Source organism: Dicentrarchus labrax, unplaced genomic scaffold (genome assembly GCF_905237075.1).
Source record: "Dicentrarchus labrax unplaced genomic scaffold, dlabrax2021, whole genome shotgun sequence".
Lineage (NCBI taxonomy): Eukaryota > Metazoa > Chordata > Actinopteri > Moronidae > Dicentrarchus > Dicentrarchus labrax.
In genome coordinates this window covers 2,954,833-2,974,706 of record NW_026136719.1, presented here as the reverse complement: position 1 = coordinate 2,974,706, position 19,874 = coordinate 2,954,833, and the positions used below count along the sequence as shown (strand labels likewise).

Genomic DNA, 19,874 nt, shown 5'->3' with positions numbered 1-19,874 from the left:
CTCTGTCCACAGTTTGCTGCCAGGCTCTGCTGCTTGCCAAGTCTGATCCATCTCATTAACAAACACACCTCCCCAGTGACTTCCCTCCTCTCCTCGCTCCCCCACTCTGTCGCCAGGGACGTCCTCCCGTGTGTCCTGGTAATTAGAGCCGGAGGGCCGGATAAAGGGGTGAAGAGGTAAAAGAAGATGAGGCACATGTAAGCTGTTTGTGTAAATCAAAGTCTCATTCAGGAGATGGAGGAAGTATTTGGTCATTACAGCTTGGCGGTGAACAGACAGGCACTGCTGAGCCTAGTTTTGGCTGCATCGTTCATCCTTGTTGTTCTAATACCGATCTCTCCCAGGAATTAATGAGACTGTCTTCAGCCAGGACGCGGAAAAAACTAACAGTTGCTAAATGTAAACTGTTTTGTGTGAACAATGCTCCAAAAAGCGAAGTGAGCTTGCCAATACTATTAAGGGCAGCTGGCTCACGGAACAATTTAGCCATCTATTTCACATATTTTACATTTTACAGCAAATGCAACAGTAAATTTAACTTTCCCAGGAATCCTCCGAGATGCATCAGAGCACCACAGGAAGTCAACCTCCCTCATGGTGTCAGACATCTGAGTCATTAGGGTCAGTGTATTTTGCAGCCAGCCGATTTTAAGTTTTTAAATTAGAAAAACATTTTTTTTTTTTTTTTTAAATAGGTGATTAGAAAACAGGTTTTATTCCGTTCTTGCTTTGAAAATTAAAAAACTAAGAACAGGAAAAATGACTAATTTGCAGTTTTTTGTTTTGAAAAAAAAAACTTTAAAACTACCTTTTATCTTAATTTTATTTGATGTGCTTATAAATGTGTATCGTATTAAACCTTTCTCCTCAAGCCCCTCTCATGCAAGTATTATTGCCCTCTGCTGGCCTGAGGATTTATTTTAGTTTCTTACAGAACTCAAGTGTTTAATTGTCTGTGTGTACAAATACACACTGTGGTTAATGTCTACGCTAAACATTTACGTATTTTGTGCTCAGCAAAACTGATTTACTGTCCCCGAGCTCATCTAGGGTTGATTATAGGCAAATGGCAGAGATTGAGCAGGTAGATATTAGGATGATATACAATTATCTGTATCTGTAATATGATAAATGGACTGTACTATAAAACACCTTTCTTGTCTCCTGACCACTACAAGCCAGTGCTGTAAAGGCAGGGCAGCGGTTAATGCTGTAGATACAGGGCAGAGGCCATTTAAAAAAAAAATCTCCATATCTCTTGAACACAATTTTTTTTTCAGAAGCTGTGCTTGTTCGCAGCAGCAGCAGATGCAGCAATCATATTTTCTTCAGGAAATAGGATTATTTTAGTTTGTTTAGCAACTTGAGCAACTCCAATTTAACCAATTTCCCCCCAGGGATTAATAAAGTATTTGTGATTATTATTGACATAGTTGTGTGTAAATACAGAAGAGAAAGTAGCATGTTACTAGGGCAGTCATTTTTTTATTTGAAATTTTAAAATTTGTTCAAATTGGAAAAACACAACTTCTTTATTAGTGAGTTATACAGGAAGTGTTGTTGCTGTTTCCAGTGTTAATGGACCCTTAACCCTTAAGACTGGTACATACTGGAAAGACTGGTAGGATATGAACTTCCCATCAAACCGTTCCTTTTAAAAATCAGTATGTGTAGGCCTACCCACCCTTCAAGAGAATTCAACCTAATTTCAACTATGAATTCATGATAATATATCATATTCATAATTTATTCTCAAAATAAGACAATTAATAAAAAGTACCAATAAAACCACCACAATTGTAATTTCAGAATTTGTACGAATCAAACAATCAATAGATTAATTGAGTGAATGAAGGAGATGACGATGATGATGATGAGGATGAGGATGATGATGATGATGATGATAAATTATTAATTGCAGTCTGATACAAAATAGTTCAAAATGAGCTCCACTTCAACTAAAATGTATTATATCTTCGTGAGTAAACATTACTTAGATACTTTTATTTAACATTTTCAATGCAGGACCTTTACTTGTAACAGAGTATTTTTACAGTGTGATATTTGTACATTTACTGAAAAGTAAAATTGAATTCTTCGTTCACAACGTATTCTGCCTTTGGAAGGAATTTTCCACAGAACAACTGTTGTGGATTTGACTCCTGTTTATGACTACTGTCACTTACGATACAATGAAAAGCTTCTTTAACAATTTACTTTGATTGGAGAGTTGGCTCAGAAGGACAACTTATAAGACATCGTAATATAAACAGAAGGAAAGTTTCCAGAGTGCTCAGAAGTTTAAGCGTAATGAAGCTAAAAGGTTTAAAAAAGAAGGTCCAAAGCACTATTCTGACTGATGTTAAATGCCTTTATTCAGATGGCTACTTCATGGTGATTCTAAAAACATATGCTCATACATGTTAACATTGAGCTGGGTAACAACCCATGTGTAACAGTACTTATCCTTCTTCATGGTGTAGTCCTCAGAACACCGCCCCCGAGATGATTGCAAACAGGTGAAAATTGCAAACACCTGAACAAGAAGCCAAGAGAGACTCTCAAACCTCCAGAGAACAAACAGACACTGAGGAACCAGACCATTCAAACCCAAATCCGGGATAAACAGGTTCAGTGAATGTGGTGTTGAAGGTGTGGAGGTGGATCAGTGTGCCAGAGCAGACTCTGTAGAAGGACAGAGTGCCAGCAGGACAGTCCACATACACTGCGACTCTGTTAGGGACAGAATCATAGTCAGAGTTGGTGGAGGAGGAGGAAAAGGGAATGGAGATGGATGTTCTTCTGTTACTGTAACAGACAAAATAACCACTGGCCTCAGAGCAGTCCAGACTCCAGGACTTATCATTCCTACCAAACACACAGTCAGGACAGTTTCCTTTCCTGCTGATTCCTCTGTAACTCACTGATATATAAACACTTCCTCTCCAATCGACCTCCCAGTAACAGCGACCAGTCAGACCATTTCTACACAGCAGCTGAGGCCAGTCAAATCTGTCTGGATGATCAGGATATGACTGATCCTCTTTCACTCGTGTCACCTTCCTGTTGTTGTCAGACAGTTTGAGCTCTCTGTTTACTGTGTTTGTGTCCAGTTCCACTTCACAGACATCTGATGGAGAGAACAAGACACAATACAGCTGCAGGTTATCATCTATCATCTACTTTACTGACAATTCCCATCATACAAATGTACAATTATTTCTGTTTGTCACACGTTGTTCAAAGCAATAACAGTTATGACAAGGCACAAACCTACAGTAGTATCCAAAGTGGTGATTCATTTGAATATGGAGAAACTGTCTGTATCCAGAAGATTACAGACATCCTATTTACTGGAGTTTCCATTGCAGTAGAACATTATGGGATGTAATGATTTTTCCTCTGTTGTGCATTAGAGGGTTTTGGCCTCCAAGTCCTGGATATAATCCATTGGATCTTTCCGGATACAGCACAAAGCAACTCTGAACCATCGGCTTTCTGAACCTGTTATTACCTCCACCAAAGAGCTCACATTTAGCACAAAGTTCAGACCTTTTTGCATCAGACAGTTTTAGATTTGATGTTCAAAGTTTCGTGACAGTCTTTTTTATCCAGTCAGAGGGCTGTGGGTCCACCAACTGTCTTACAACAAATGTACACATGGTTTTGTTTTATGAATCTCAATCATTGTTGAAATGGAGCCTCAAGAGCCAGCAACTGGTAGCTTCTTCAAACTTTCTACATTTTTGTTTTAATCTGTATTCAAATTTAATCAGACATCAAACATCGTTTGACCACTTAATTGGCTACCAATGCAAGGAGTTCATCAGCATCATGTTGCATCCAAGACTCTCCCAGAGACTAACTAATCCCAGGAGAGAGGCTACAAATCTCTTGGTCAATTTTTAAGGAAAGCTTAGAAAAGCTGCTCTGAAATGAGGCATTTTAGGTCCAATCCAAAAAAATCTAAAATAAAATTATGGAGGGACTCAGCTTTACTGGCAGTAAAGAAGCTAAATCCTGATGAAATTCTTCATCAGTCAAGGAACTGTGTAGCACTTTACCAAAACACACTCACGTTTGTTGATACCAGGTCTCAGTCTCTGCAGTCCACCATGGTCCAGTCTGGAAGAAACAAATTCAGAATCAATCCTTAATTCATACCCACAATAACACATGAACAAAGGCCCCTTTTGGGTGAAAGAAGCACTGTATTGCCTCAAAGCCGCTGCATCATATTTTACATATCTGTCAATTAAAAAAGACTGTTTAAGATTTCCATTACTTCTCTAAAGAGTGAAAGACAGTCAACAAGGAAATCTGTGGCTTCAGGCCGTCTGTAAAGAGGATAAAAATGAAACAGTGGGAGCCTGCCCATCTCTAAGTGTCTGTGGCAAACACTTCATCACAGGTTAGTTAATGATGTTACAATCGGCACATACGTCATTTATTCAATAACTGTCGATCAAAGAGAATCAGAAAAGAGTAAGTGACGGTTGTATCAAACACCCCCTTTTAGAATTGACTATGGTTTGGTAGTCTGTCCACTCAAGGAGCAGAGGGACTTTTGACCTCAATAATTCACATAAATTGAGCTGACCTACCTTCTAATAATGAACCTTGTTACGACAAAGTCTAAACGTAGGAAGTGGGGCTACAACCGACCTGTTTTCTACTTCTCTTGGCTCATAGCCGTTTGTGTTAATTAATCAACCTTTTACTATCAAAATAGAGATAGCGATAGAGATTTATAGTAAGGTCACATTGGACAGCACCAAAACAACAAAATTAAGTGTCTTAGTGACAGTGCATTTCCAGATAATGTATTTCTGTCTTTTCTAAGGTATGTGTATGTGTTAGGTGTTGAGTGCCCTTTCTGTCTGCCTCCATCAAAGTGGATGAACCTATTTCTTTAATTTTTCTATATAACAGGCCATAGGATTTGGGCTCATAATAGCTGAAAATCAATGTGGTATTTTTATTTTAGGCTGTTAAATCAGAACGAGGCCTCAGAATTTACATTAACCACAAGACATATTATATGGTAGATTAATGTTTTAGATGGGGTGGTAAATGTATACAGTTTGTTTAGGGGGGATGTTATGGTAGGGGGATGTCTGATAAGAATCTGGTCACAGTCACAGGGTCAGATCAAAGGACCGTTTGTGTTGAAGACCTAAAACCTTTACATGCAATTTACAGCAGTATGTTATGTTACACGATACCAGAAGTGTTTTTGGTTGGATGTACTGAAAGGTTTATAAGGGAGAGCATTCTGGAAGTCAGGAGGATTCATCACACTGGGTTCGTAATTCTTCAGAGAACTGGCAACTCTCAATATTGTGGAAGAATTTCTCCTACATTTTGGCGACGAGAATGGGATGGACGTGCTGGTGATCAACGCCTGGGTCTAGACAGAAGGACAGGATCCCGCCTGATGTCAGACATGCATTGGAAAAGTGAGTACAGTGTTTGGAATCAATTAAAGTGTAAAACCCTAGGTAGACTATTGCATTTTTCCTGTTTGGTGGTGACTGTCTAGTTTGTTTCCAAGTTGGAACTTGTGTAGGTCCCAGTGTGGTACTGGGAGCCCGTTTCCATTTAATTTCTGAGGGTGTTGGAAATCTGTTTTCATGTCTCAAGGATACAAAAAAGAGAAAAAAAAGGTATAACAGAAAATGTTAAAAAGGCAAGAGACAAATCTAAGAAATGAATGCACACTAATGAATGGCAAGCTAATTGTAACTGCATAAAGATAATGGTGGCCCTTATTGAGGATTTGGGAAGTTAGAAGAAAATATCCCAAAACAAAAGTCCCATCATCAACAAGAATGGCATATGAGTGTGATAAAAAAGTAAACTTTGTGGTGACTCAGTGTCTGGTATACATTGTGTATACTACGAGGGTGTGTTGCTCGGAACCTATGTGTCCAATAAGCCACCTGGCTGAACTGAAATTCCCAAAGGTAGTGTGTATGATAAGATCCGACCATACATTAGTATGAAAAGGTCAGTGAGTTTTGTGTGACTGATAAGACCATTGAAGTTCAAAGCAATTACAAGTAGTAATATTAAAATCCTTACTTTACCCTCTTACAGGCGTTGAAATTTCAGAAAAATGGGAAAACAATGTGGTTGAGGTTGTGTTGTCTATCATAGGTACACGTAGAACAAATTGTGTAAAGATTGTGTAGAGATCTACCTAAGCAACTCCAGGAAGACTTATCAATCTCTCTCTCTGAATTCTGCAACAGTTACTGGTAAAGGGCAGGGACAAACTAACTTAGCTTCTCCCAGGCAATCTCTTGTCTTTCTTTGTAGACTCAGGAGCAGATGTCTCACTAGTCAAAGCAGTTCTCTCAATAGTATCCGATGTAGCAAGGCCATGTAGCAAGTTTTGATTTTGGGAAATATAGAGTGCAACTCTACATTAGACCATGTAAAGGAATAGATCAACGTTTTGCAATCAGTGCACTATCTTGGCCATATAATCCGGATCATTAAAATTGGGTCCGGACCGCATCCAGTCAATTGTGGATATTCTAAAAAACGCGTATTAAAAACAAATTAATGATGTCATACAGGGGTTTTCATGATATCATAAATGGGGAAGACTTTTGACCATTACTGACTTTTTGACTTGGACTCCTGAGGCAACAACAGCTTGTAATGACTTAAAAAAAAGAGTTTAACCTAGCTCCCCACAGCTAGGACCCTTAGACCTTATTGTATCCTCTAATTTCTATGCCCGCTTTCACCCAAAAGGGGGTTGCGGGGTGACACAAGGGCAAAATACCCAGATTGGCTGCTCATATCTATACCTGAGAGTGTCCAGTCTCCAGTGTGGATCCTTCAGTCCAGCAGACAGACGCTTCACACCTGAGTCTCCCGGATGGTTGTAGCTCAGGTCCAGCTCTCTCAGATGGGAGGGGTTGGAGCTCAGAGATGAGGCCAGAGAAGTACAGCCTTCCTTTGTGATCATACAGCCTGAAAGACTAAAGACACACACACACACACACACACACACACACACACACACACACACACACACACACACACACACACACACACACACACACACACACACACTGGTGTCACATTTAATATACAATCATAAAAAATGACTAAAAACTTCAATATGTTACTTATTGAATGTCCCTTTACAGCTGAATCTTTACCTGAGAGTTTCCAATTTACAGTGTGGACTCGCCAGTCCAGCAGACAGCAGCTTCAGTCCTGAATCCCGCAGGTTGTTGCCACTCAGGTCCAGCTCTCTCAGACTAGAGGACTGGGAGCTGAGAACTGAGGACAGAGCTTCACAGCTTCTCTCTGAGAGGTTACAGCTACTCATCCTGAATTATAAATACAAAAGAAAACTCTTAAAGACATTTGTTTTTTAATGTTATACAACTATTTTCTAGTTCTCGCTGGCTGAGACCAAAGACAATAAAGTTTATCCTTTTCTAGTTTTTGTCTGTGTAAAGAATAATCAACATTTAATCTAGATTATGTGTGCGCGTACACAGCTTTGTTGGAGGCTTTGACCACTGGCAGCAGCCTCAGAAGAGCCTCCTCTGAAGCAGAGTATTTCTTCAGGTCAAACACGTCCAGATCTTTTTCTGATGACAGTAAGATGAAGACCAGAGCTGACCACTGAGCAGGAGACAGTTTATCTGAGGAGAGACTTCCTGGTCTCATGTACTTTTGGATCTGATCCACTAGAGAATGATCATTCAGTTCATTCAAACAGTGGAACAGATTGATGCTTTTCTCTGCAGACGGATTCTCACTGATCTTTATCTTGATGTACTCAACTGTTTTCTTGGTGGTCTGTGAGCTACTTTCTGTCTGTGTCAGCAGACCTCGTAGATGTTTCTGATTGGTCTGCAGTGAAAGACCCAGGAGGAAGCGGAGGAACAAGTCCAAGTTTCCGTTTCTACTATCTAAGGCCTTGTCCACAGCACTCTGGTAGAAACGTGTTGATTTACCTCCAAACACTTTGGACCGTGGTGTTGACAGCATATTGACATCAGCGTTAATGAATGACAGATGGACATGAAGAGCAGCCAGAAACTCCTGAACACTCAGATGGACGAAGCAGAAGACCTTGTCCTGGTACAGTCCACTCTCCTCTATAAAGATCTGTGTGAACACTCCTGAGTACACTGAGGCTGCTCTGATATCGATGCCACACTCTGTCAGGTCTGATTCATAGAAGATCAGGTTGCCTTTCTGAAGCTGCTCAAAAGCCAGTTTTCCCAGAGACTCAATCATCTTCCTGCTCTCTGGACTCCAGTGTGGATCTGTCTCGGCTCCTCCATCATACTTGATCTTCTTCAGTTTGGTCTGAACTACCAGGAAGTGGATGTACATCTCAGTCAGGGTCTTGGGCAGCTCTCCTCTCTTCCTGGTCTTCAACCCATCCTCCAGAACTGTAGCAGTGATCCAGCAGAAGACTGGGATGTGGCACATGATGTGGAGGCTTCGTGATGTTTTGATGTGGGAGATGACTCTGCTGGTCTGTTCTTCATCTCTGAACCTCTTCCTGAAGTACTCCTCCTTCTGTGGGTCAGTGAACCCTCTGACCTCTGTCATCATGTCAACACACTCAGGAGGGATCTGATTGGCTGCTGCAGGTCTTGTGGTTATCCAGAGGCGAGCAGAGGGAAACAGTTTCCCCCTGATGAGGTTTGTCAGCAGCACATCCACTGAGGTGGACTCTCTAACATCAGTCAGGATCTTAGTGTTATGGAAGTCCAGAGGAAGTCGACACTCATCCAGACCATCAAAGATGAACACAACCTGGAATTCTTCAAACCTGCAGATTCCTGCTTCTTTGGTCTCAGTAAAGAAGTGATGAACAAGTTCCACCAAGCTGAACTTTTTCTGTTTCAGCACATTCAGCTCTCTGAAAGTGAATGGAAATGTGAACTGTATGTCCTGGTTGGCTTTGTCTTCAGCCCAGTCCAGAGTGAACTTTTGTGTTAAGACTGTTTTCCCAATGCCAGCCACTCCCTTTGTCATCACTGTTCTGATTGGTTCATCTCTTCCAGGTGAGGCTTTAAAGAGGTCTTCTTGTCTGATTGTTGTTTCTGGTCTGTGTGGTTTCCTGGATGCTGTTTCAATGTGTCTGACCTCATGTTCATCATTGACCTCTGCAGTCCCTCCCTCTGTGATGTAGAGCTCTGTGTAGATCTGGTTCAGAAGGGTTGGGTTTCCTGCTTTAGCAATCCCCTCAAACACACACTGGAACTTCTTCTTCAGGTTAGACCTGAGTTTACGTCGGCACACTGCAGCTTGAGTTCCTGAATAAAGAAACAACAAATGGAATCAGTGAGTGGATCCTACAGAAAATCAGAGAATCTGAACATTAAGTCTGGCTTTATAGATTTTCCTCCTCCGTCAGTTTTATTCAGCTTATCAGTGGAGGACAAACAGCCTCTGTTGTGAAACATATTTACAGCAGAGTTTAGAAATGTTAATCTCTCCCGTGTTGCCTCCATTTCCTCTTTCCATCATGTTCAATCTGTTAAAATCCTCTTACTGCTCTGCAGACAGTCAGCCAGCTCCTCCTGCTTCATTCTCCTCAGGAAGTGCACTGTGATCTTCAGAAATGCCTCCCTGCTGCTCCTCCTCTGCTCTTCATCCTCACCATGCAACAATTTCTCATCCTCATCCTGACTGTCTAAGCATTGTGGGTAATCTGTATTCAGAACCCTCTGGACTCTCTTCAGCTCGTTCTTCACAAAAGTGACGATGTTCTCCTCCAGCAGCTGGAACAGAAAGATAAAGTGAACATTTCATTTAAACTGGTAGAACACAACATGTGATTAATCTGTCAGTCTGAAGGCCTGCTGGTCTGAATAGAGACTGACGTTTAACCAGTGGTTGATGTAAAAGGTGTGTTAATACATGTACTCACCATAAATATGGAGTTCAGGTCTGTTTGATGCTGCTGGGCAGACTGATCACTGTGAACCCCTGAGCTCTCCTGCTGAACTCTGTGGAGAAAACATCAAGTTTAAGACATTTAAAACTCCAATAACTAACGCACTTATGAAAGAAGCTTTTTCATGATGATGCAGGACAAACCAATCCCTCCTTTTCAACCCTGCGGATGTCGTTGAAGCCTGATCCAAGCCATCTCTCAGGGGAAACTCATTTCAGCCACTTATATTTGCAATCTCATTCTTTCACTCACTACCCAAAACTCACAGTCATAGGTGAGGGTTGGAGCGTGGATCGACTTGTAAATCGGTAAATCAAAAGCTTTGCCTTCCGGCCTTTTTCACCACAACAGTCTGGTACAGTGGCTTAGTGGTTAGCACTGTTAGCCTCCCAACAAGAAGTCCGTTCCTGGGTAATTATATGCCTCAATTTGTAACCGGTTCTCAATTCCCATCCTTAATCCAGATTATCAAAAACCTATTCAGTACAATGACTTAATGACAGCTGTCTATGGATCTGCACAGGCAGCTAAATTCCTGATACCATTACACAGACATCACTGATGGTTGACGTGGCCCAACTTTCACAACACTGTCAGAGGAAGATCAGGCCCACAAGAAAGAGGTCCAAATATCAGGAGATGGTAGCAGTGTTAGAAGGAGTTTCCTGTGTACCCATAGAGGTAAGATGTAGAGGCTTTGCTGGCTGCAGAGCATTCATGTGCATACTGCTGAGCAACATGGAAAGCAAAGAGGTGAGTTGCACCACATAAAAACCTTTCAGACACTGACTGACAGTTATTTCTTCACAGCTGAGAGACAGTGTCCCCTCTCCTCTACTATGAACTGAGAGCAGCCAACATCCATCACAAGTCCCCTGTGAAGTGCACAAACCAAGCTTTGGCCAAGACACTCAGGTGGTAGAGTGGGTGGTCTATTAATCATAGGGTTTGATATTCGATCCCTGGATTCTTGTGTTGACAAGTGTGTCTTTAAGCAAAGGGAGGCACAGTGTAAGACTTTTAAAACTACTGCCCTAGACCATCATGAGATGCCAACCAACGTCATCCTTGATTACGATGATAGGTGCAACCGCCCTCACCCACAGCTCAGTATTGGAAGCAACCCATTACCCACAATCACTTCCAAGTCAAATCTGTACCCGACCCATTGATATAAGAACCACGACCCGATCCATTACCCATGCTACACACAAAGCCATACTTTTACTTGTGCAATTAGAAGTATAAGTAGAAACATGACTTCAGATCATAATTAACTTTTCAGCTGAATCAATCAACAGTTTCGAACAATGTGTGTAAGCATCCTTGTCCACCTCCCTTGGAAATTGCGTTATTGAAAAAATCCTGGTGGCTGATTAGGCTTGATAACATTAGTTGATGTAGATATTTAAAAATAGCCCGCACACTCATTTTCACTTCTGATTTCTCCAGAAAAAACAACACCTTTTTTCTTCTCACATGCTGCCCATCTGCATTCAGTTCATTTTTACCCATGGCTGGACCCATATGTAACCCACTGGATGTGCTGCAGCCTCCCTACACATCTAGAGACTCTGCATTGTGTTTATGGTTGTGATAGGGTGTTTGCGTGGGGAGAGAAGAGAAGCACTGGAGACAGGAGTACTGGATTGTGGCTGAGACCTGGAGACACTTTATTGGCACACATTGACAGCTTTCACCTCTGGTCCTCTACACTGGCTGCTGGCTCCGTCACCCTTACAGGACAATGAATGAAAATATTTTTTATAGTTTTTCTTAAAAACTATATTCTAGTGCAAAAAAACAAATATATTGTGTCAAAATAATACTCTACAACTAAAAAATTCTAAATTACAGGAAGTGTAAATTAAATAAGGCACTCTATAAACATATGACTTCACAAAAATAAATTAAATGACATAAAACAGCAAACTGAAAGAATAATGCTTAATCCTGCAATATTTCCACTGAACAGGTGCTCTACTCATGCACAGCAAGCTAGCCAACATTACAGCCAAAGTTTTCATACAAAATACAAGTGTTCGCTTCTCAAACCCACACCGAAATGTAAACTAACATATAAATTAACACATCAGATGAATATAATGAAAGGTGATGGCTATGGGGAAGGAGCCGTTTCCAAACCTACTGGTCCAGAATGGAGAGGCCTGTAGCACCTCCAAGAGGGGTGAAGGGTAAACAGTCTTTGGCCAACTTCAATAGTGGAGTGCGGTAATGATAAGACTACAGCTAAATAATGTCCTGTCTTGGTACCTGTTTGTAAAAATCACTTGCACTCTTTCTACTCCTGCCTCCTGACTGTGCTGGTGAGCTGTGGGGCACATGAACTGGGACAATTGGGGGACCAGTCAGCATCTCAACAAAAAGACTCAGTGTTTCCAGTCTGTGGCTCCAGAACAAGTGATGCAGGGGCTCCATGACTCTTCTGGTGGTATTGTAATCTTGGGAAAAAATTCCAAATTGAGTGTGGAAAATTGAATGAGATTTTGTTAGTGGGTTTATTTTAAATAGCAGTAGAAATTGCTATCACAATGCAGGAGAAAACTCTGCTGAGTCTCCTGAGCCTTGATACTCTGGGATGCCTTTGATTTGCATGCACAGAATTTAATGTATGTGGGTGTTTGGTAGCTTAGCCTAGCTTTGTGGGTTTCTGCTAATTACTTTTTTTTACATTTTTAAGTATTATTTTATCCCTCGTATTGACAGTTTTTAGAAGAACATTTGATAATTCATGCTGCTGTTTTGTTATAAGACCTGTGTTGTGTGTAATGAGAACACTTATTTTAACATACTGAGTTTATTGTAGTGGGGTTTTTTTATTGCATGTTTTAGGATTAAAAGGATTTCTTAGTTTAGTTTTATTTGAATGTTGTTTTATCTAGAATAAAAATGTAGTTTTTTTTAATTGCATGTTTCCCTTCAGGGAAAGTGTCTGGGTACACTTGAACTACCTACAACAGGCTATCAAGCTCGGGTCCAAGAGGTGGTTCTTCTTCTCAGGAGAGTCGGATAGTAACAAGCTTCAGTTTTGAATTTGTACCTTCCATCAGTTTGTCTGACTTTAAACTCATCAAAGCGATCCACAGACTGGTCACTCTTCATCGACACACAGCTGGGTTCAGGAGCGTCTGGTCTCCGCTGCTGCATCCTGATACAAACAATTAAGAGTTGAAAATTGTTAAGAAAAAAACTGGTTTGTTTTAATCTGGTTGTTTTAAGTCATGTTCGTGGAGCAAATGAGGTCTATGAAACAGAGCATTTTATTATAGTTCCTTGTAAAACTTCAGAAATAAATTGTAAAAATGTGTGTGGTGTGTTGTCGGCTCTTCCTCACCCAAAGTATAAATTGTGCTATTTTTGTGAAAGGGCTTGTGCCTGACACAGATGTGTTCAGCAGTATTCACCACCCTCTGCTATTAATGCTGAGCTCAGTGTTATGTCCTTTGAACAAGCAGGTTCAATATTTGAAGTTAGCTTAACACAGACACATCTACATCAGCCGCTGCTCTGAATATTGAAACAATATATTGTTCAGATCCACAGACTATGAAGCTCTGGACCATGATTCTTCTTCTCAGGAGAATCATATAGTAACAAACTTCAGTTTTATATTCTTACCTTCTATCAGCAGGTTTTCTGACTTTAAACTCATCAAAGCGATCCACAGACTGGTCACTCTTCATCGACACACAGCTGGGTTCAGGAGCGTCTGGTCTCCGCTGCTGCATCCTGATACAAACAATTAAGAGTTGAAAATTGTTAAGAAAAAAACATTATTGATAAAGATTAAAAAATTGTCTAAAAGTGAAGAAAATTGGTTTGACCAGATTCTCACTAGTTAAATCCATTCACACAAGTGGGGCACTGACTTATAAAGGGGTGGCATGAAGTATGGGTATCAGCTTTGCAGTCATTACCAATTTATGCAGTTCCACTGTTTATGGACCCCGGTCTGCAGAAATATTCAAATACACTAAAATAACACATTCCCTCAGTGGTGGAAAAAACTAGTGTAGTTTCAGGGAAAGTGTCTGGGTACACTTGAACTACCTACAACAGGCTATCAAGCTCTGGTCCAAGAGGTGGTTCTTCTTCTCAGGAGAGTCGGATAGTAACAAGCTTCAGTTTTGAATTTGTACCTTCCATCAGTTTGTCTGACTTTAAACTCATCAAAGCGATCCACAGACTGGTCACTCTTCATCGACACACAGCTGGGTTCAGGAGCATCTGGTCTCTGCATCCTGATACAAACAAACAACTGACTAATGAAAGAGTTTAAACTTAGATAGAAAATCAGTAAGAAGACAGTGGATGAGTAACGTAATGTAATGTAATCTGATTAAAGATGCTGTCTCATATTAGTTGATTGATTAATCATTTGTTGGGTCTTTGTTATCTAATAACCATAGCAGAGTCCACACCTGCTGGGAGAGGCTCAGCTGCTGAGTTCACATCCAGTCACAGAGACTTTGTAGCTTCAGCTGTAGAGGAAACACAGATAGAAGATGCTGCTGATTGTCCTTCATCAGTCCATTTGATGTGAGGATGCTGTCATTTCATCATCACTTCACTGTCAGAGTCCACAAACATCAGGGACGCCACATCAGATCTACCTCCTACTGACATCATCATGGCCCCCATTACACACAGCCAGGAGACTTCATATGGAGAGATAGACTGCGGCTCAGAGAACAAGCTGCTGCTCAACGTCAGCAACACTAAGGAGACGGGAGGTGAAAACATGAGTCTGTCTACTCCAAAGGAGCTGAGGTGGGACAGGTGAACAGCTACTCTTCTCTGTTGCTTTGTCAATAAGATCTCTCCAATCTCCACTCATATTATAAGCATCTCACACAATAATTCAACGGGAGCACCGCCTCCAAAATGAAGTTGAATCAACACTTCTTGGAAACAGTCAGAGCACAAACTCAACATTACACCTTGATTCCACCAGGCACAACGCTGTTTTGTTCGGTCCTCGATAATGTTGGTTTGGTCATTACGCTTTAGTTCCATCAACTGCGTCACAGCCCGAACTTGATGCCCGGTGGAATCAAGCAGTTAGAGCTGGGTAATAAGCAAATCTATTGCACACCTTTTAACACTGGGGACACCGTGAATGCAGCATTTTCATTTGTCATGTAATTTGCAAAGGAGTAAGGCTCCTGGAGCTTTTTTAGAAAAGACCAACTCGATACAAGCGTCATGGCCTATGACACTTCCCTCTTACTCATAGGCTTCTGACAGCAGCTGAGAGTCATTCAACACTGAAACTTACCAAACCTTTAACAGGAAGAAAAGATCTGGAGGAGTATAAGAAATAATAACCAGAGAGAGTTTGACAAAACATATCTACTGAGCAGCAGTTACAGCATTTTACGACACACATAACAAAACTTGTTGTTTGTCTATAATAAGGACTGTTAATGTCTAAAACTGCAGCCCAATCAACACCTAACAAGGTCCTAAATCATACCTATAGATATCAACGGTAGGCAATTTTTTAATTTTTAACCGGATGGATGGGACTTATAGCGGGTTTAAAGGAACCCGCTATATGAACTATAGTTCAGTGAATATTATGGATCAAATATCTAACTGACAGAAGGGTGAGAAAAAGAGAGAAAAGAGCACAATTACAGTGCGGCTCCTGGAGCACCTTAGAAAAGATGAACTTAATGCAAGCGTCGTAGCCAATGACACTTACCTATTACTCAAAGGCTACAGACAGCCTTGCCAACGATTGATTCAAATATTTGTCGGAATTTAGCACACCCAGCTTGAAACCGGGACAATCCTGGCACCTTTTTGGGTCCAGTTCAGGCCTTGTTCAAATGAATTTCTTACTTTGAATTTGTCTGCACTTCCTTCCTTCTTTGTGCTGCTATAACACTGGAATTTGCCCTCTGAACATCAATAAAGTTTTCTTTTATCTTTTGTGTAAAGGATTTACTACAGGACTGTTGGATCAGACTGCAGCACTTTGAACCTGATGGACCTTATAAAGTAACAAAACTCTGATTTATTTCACATCTTTGATTCTATTGTAAATCTACTGAAATGTTTGGTTTGTGTTTATTGATTGAATGTTTCTAAATGTGTTCATAGAGGAGCTCCAGCTCTTCATTGTGCAGTCCCGTGTTGAACTTTAAGCTCAAACACAAAACCTCTTTAAAAGAATCAGGACCTTGAATTCATTGAAATACGAACATTGAATGAAAGACTTTGATTAAAAACAGAAATTCTAGCATGGTTGATATCAAGTGTCTGTGTCACATGATCTGCAAACAACACTGTAAAAAAGAAAATCTATACATTTACATTTTTCTATATTTTTTAAAAACATAAAAACACAGTTTAATTTATTGAATATCTGCGAAAACATTTGCAAATGTACTTTACTGTTAATACGTTTCTAAAATTATCTAAAATTAGTGACAACAGTAAAGTAAAAGATCATTTTATTTCAGATTAAAATAAAAAATAAAATAATAACAGCACTCTTCTGTAAATGTAAGCCTGATTATTTGTATTATAGCAGTGTTCGCCTGTATTTATAGCTCATTTAATTGTTTTTACGGTGTAAATATCTATCTAATATGATGATCAATAATAAAAAAAAGTCATTGCATCTCTATATAAAACTAGCTTAGCTGATCCTGAGCACGGCGGCTAACTGTTAGCATGGAGCTCAGCTCTTGTTGACACAAACAGCAGCTTTTAATACACATCTGGAAAACTAACAGTGAGCTCAGAGAGCAGCTGAGAGTCATTCAATACTGAAAACTGTAACTTACCAAACCTTGAACCTGGAGAAATGATCTGCAGCACAACGAGGGAGGAAAGAAATAATAACCAGAGAGAGTTTGACTTTGACTCTATTATCAAAACACGTCTATACTGAGCACCAGTTACAACTCTTTACAACACTAACGTATTCTTGTCTCACCTCCTAACCCACCCACCCACCCACCCACACACACACACACACATAACCACAAGAGTGCTTATTATAGACAGACAACAAGTTTACTTTCAAACTACTTCTCTCTACACCTAACAAGGCCATAAACGATACCTGTCGATATCAACAGTAGGTGATGTGTTAATTTTTAACAGTGTGGATGGCCTAGTGAGCACCCAGTGATAAGAAGACCAGTTCTTTAAAGTAGCAAAGGGCAGAATTACAAATCCATCTGCTACTTCAGCACCATGAACTCATCAATGCACTGACATTTCAGAGCCGTGGCCGGGGCCGTAGATTCTTACTTGCATAAACCTCAGTCAGATAATCAGTGAGTCAGGAACACTGGATTAACATATCCAACCAAACAACCCCTCTGACCATGGACTCTCTCTGCTGAGACCTTCCTGCACTTTACTTCCAACTTAATCCACTACTGTATTTAACTTTATTCATGTCATTATTTCAACCTAGTCTCACTCACTCTTACTCACTTGTCAAATGCTGCAGGTTGCTCAATGGTCCTCTGCTTCAATATATGACATATGGGGGTTTCCCTGTAGCATAATTCAGGTTACACTTTCAAAATAAAGTGTGTGTGGTTATTGTGAAATGGTCACAGTTTTGTTTAGGGAAAGATTGTAAGTTATGAAATTCAGTTTGTTTGGGCCATCCATCCACCCCACTGCCCCCATATGTGGACTTTTTTGCTCTTTTACTTTGATGGCGGGGCAGGGAAACCTTCTCCTTCCAGAACATTTTCCAGGAGACTTCTTGACAGTACAGGACAGCACTTGCACACAGACGGTCATATAATTTGCCGGTAACTCGTCGTAGTTGGGCAGCGTTTATTGGACACTTCCTGTTAGCTTACTTTTGTGCTCTTCTCACCACAGCTGATTTTTCATATTCATATATTTTTTCATTTTTGAATCAGTTTACTACAATTCTAGTTCAAGTCATTTATCAGAATTGAGTTTATTTTACAGAAAATGAAACCTCTAGAAAGTGAAAGTGTTTGTTGCATGTACAGTTAACATCGCTGTGTATGGATTGATCAACCACAACAACAAATTTGATCATTTATAGACTGTATGCATGTAGATTCGACTGTCTACGCCATTTCCACTGAGCTTCCTTGAGAGTTCTGTTCAAGGCTACAGAAAAGATTGATGCAAGTCCGCTTCATGTATGGTAACACTTAAGACTTAGGTGGGTGATATGAATTATTTCCAGGATATTTGGTCATTTCAATCAATTTCCAGGTGTTTCCATGACTGGAAAACTAGTGCATCCAGAAATGACACTAGAGGGATAAGCAGAGGGCCACTGACCAAGCAACACGTTTTGACTACTTGGGGGAGATTTTATTTCCCTGGAGACATGACTGCTCATAAAATCAACTCCTGAAGGTTTCAGCCTGAAGACTTTAAATGTCCTGACGTTCAGGACGGACTGAATGGAAAACAAGTGGATAGAAGACAGTGAGCTGATATGTTTTGTCAAGAAGAAAGTTTGCAGAGAGCAGAAGGTCTGACAGAAGAATAAAAAAACACTTGAAGAAAACAAAGGTGTCAGACAGGAAATAGCAAAGGCTACTTCTGTTTTGGAAGCTGGGATCACCTGTAGAAGTTCAGAGAAACAGGAGAAAAGGTGTTGAAGCGTAAAAATGATGCTTTAAAAGCAGGAGAAAAACATTGTTGTTTGAGAGAGAAGTAGAGCGAGTCCATCAGCTGTCAGTGAAAGTGAAACTGTTTCACACTCAAATGTGCAACTTGATATTGAGCCTAAACATAGATACAAACTCCATTAACCATAAAGCATTCAAGCAGTGTGATCCTCTGTGCAGTGTCCGTGGGGAAAATTGGTTTAATCTGCTCGTTTTCTGCTCCTCTTCTACTACAGTTTATAATCTATACACCTGTACTATACTGCCATCTGCTGGATAGAAAACAAGGTGGCAGACAGATGCAGGAAATTCCTATCAACAATAATAATATAATAATAAATGTCCTGTTTTTCCTCTTTTTCTGATCCCTTTGCCCTCTGATCTTCTTATTCCTTTTCTTTCCTCTCCTATTTTGCTCGCTTATGTATTGTGGTATCTTTCCATGCACATGTGCTCAGATTTTGAGATGTCTGTCTGAGATGTCTTGTGAAAGTGGAAATTCCGTTGTAGTGCTCAAAGTAAATATAAAGCTTGTTTTAAAAGCTCAGCTCGGCAGCTGATTGAGTGCACCTGGATTTTGGGGCCAATCACAGAAGCATCACTAGAAGAGCTACGGAGGGTAGTGGGTGTAAACCTAAGTAACCTCAGTTATCATCCTCTTTGAAATGAAGCCAGACTTTACTTATCTAGAGCTTGATGTTTCCTTAGATACATTTTTTCTGTTAATCATATTTGATCGCCCGGTTGTTTTTCCCTGGCGCACGTTGCAGAGGTGTTTTTGAAGCAGCGCCGCTGTAGCAATGTGTCTCTGTGAGATCGGCCCTTGTGTTGCTTTGTTTAACTAATGTTTTAAATAAATCTCTTGCATGGACTCCCTACTTGTCACATTTCCTGAGGCATTCTGTTACAAATGGGGGCTCGTCCGGGATTTGATTCTGTGGTTCGTGCCAAAGAAAAAGGCTGTCTGACAGCGTGGTTACGTGGTGGAAATATTCTTAATATAGCATACACTTATATTGGCCACTGTTTGCTTCTTCAAACTGGGGGCATGCTGACCGCCATCTACTGTAGGGAACTCACTGACTATAGATATGTACATACAGCCCCACTTCAAAATACCAGAAAGTATCCCTTTAACATTGAGAAATTGTATATATGATATTTTTCACCTCATAAACTCTACCAGACCTTCTTGTGGCTTTCATGTTTTCTGTTTATTGTAACGTGGGGGTTCGATGTGTGGTGGTTGGATCAGTCTTTATGAGCAGAAA

At 40.4% G+C, this 19,874-nt stretch overlaps 1 protein-coding gene across 11 annotated transcripts; it reads right to left on the bottom strand.

Annotated features, from left to right (window-relative positions):
• Positions 1-1,879: 1,879 nt before the first annotated feature.
• On the bottom strand, positions 1,880-16,899 carry LOC127351319 (NLR family CARD domain-containing protein 3-like). Of its 11 annotated transcripts, XM_051378749.1 has the most exons (13): positions 16,768-16,899; positions 14,392-14,451; positions 14,110-14,211; positions 13,589-13,699; positions 13,011-13,118; positions 9,923-10,001; positions 9,545-9,773; positions 7,523-9,305; positions 7,179-7,352; positions 6,822-6,995; positions 4,079-4,125; positions 2,925-3,130; positions 1,880-2,733 (listed from the first exon to the last, which is right to left on the bottom strand). In XM_051378749.1, the coding sequence occupies exons 3-13, from the start codon at positions 14,208-14,210 to the stop codon at positions 2,632-2,634; spliced, it is 3,114 nt and encodes a 1,037-aa protein (XP_051234709.1). In that variant the 5' UTR covers position 14,211; positions 14,392-14,451; positions 16,768-16,899; the 3' UTR covers positions 1,880-2,631. The 11 variants fall into 11 exon arrangements, with proteins under 11 accessions (XP_051234709.1, XP_051234700.1, XP_051234699.1 ...); XM_051378740.1 differs by having other exon boundaries at positions 1,880-3,130; positions 14,110-14,232; XM_051378739.1 differs by having other exon boundaries at positions 1,880-3,130.
• Between the last annotated feature and the right edge of the window lie 2,975 nt (positions 16,900-19,874).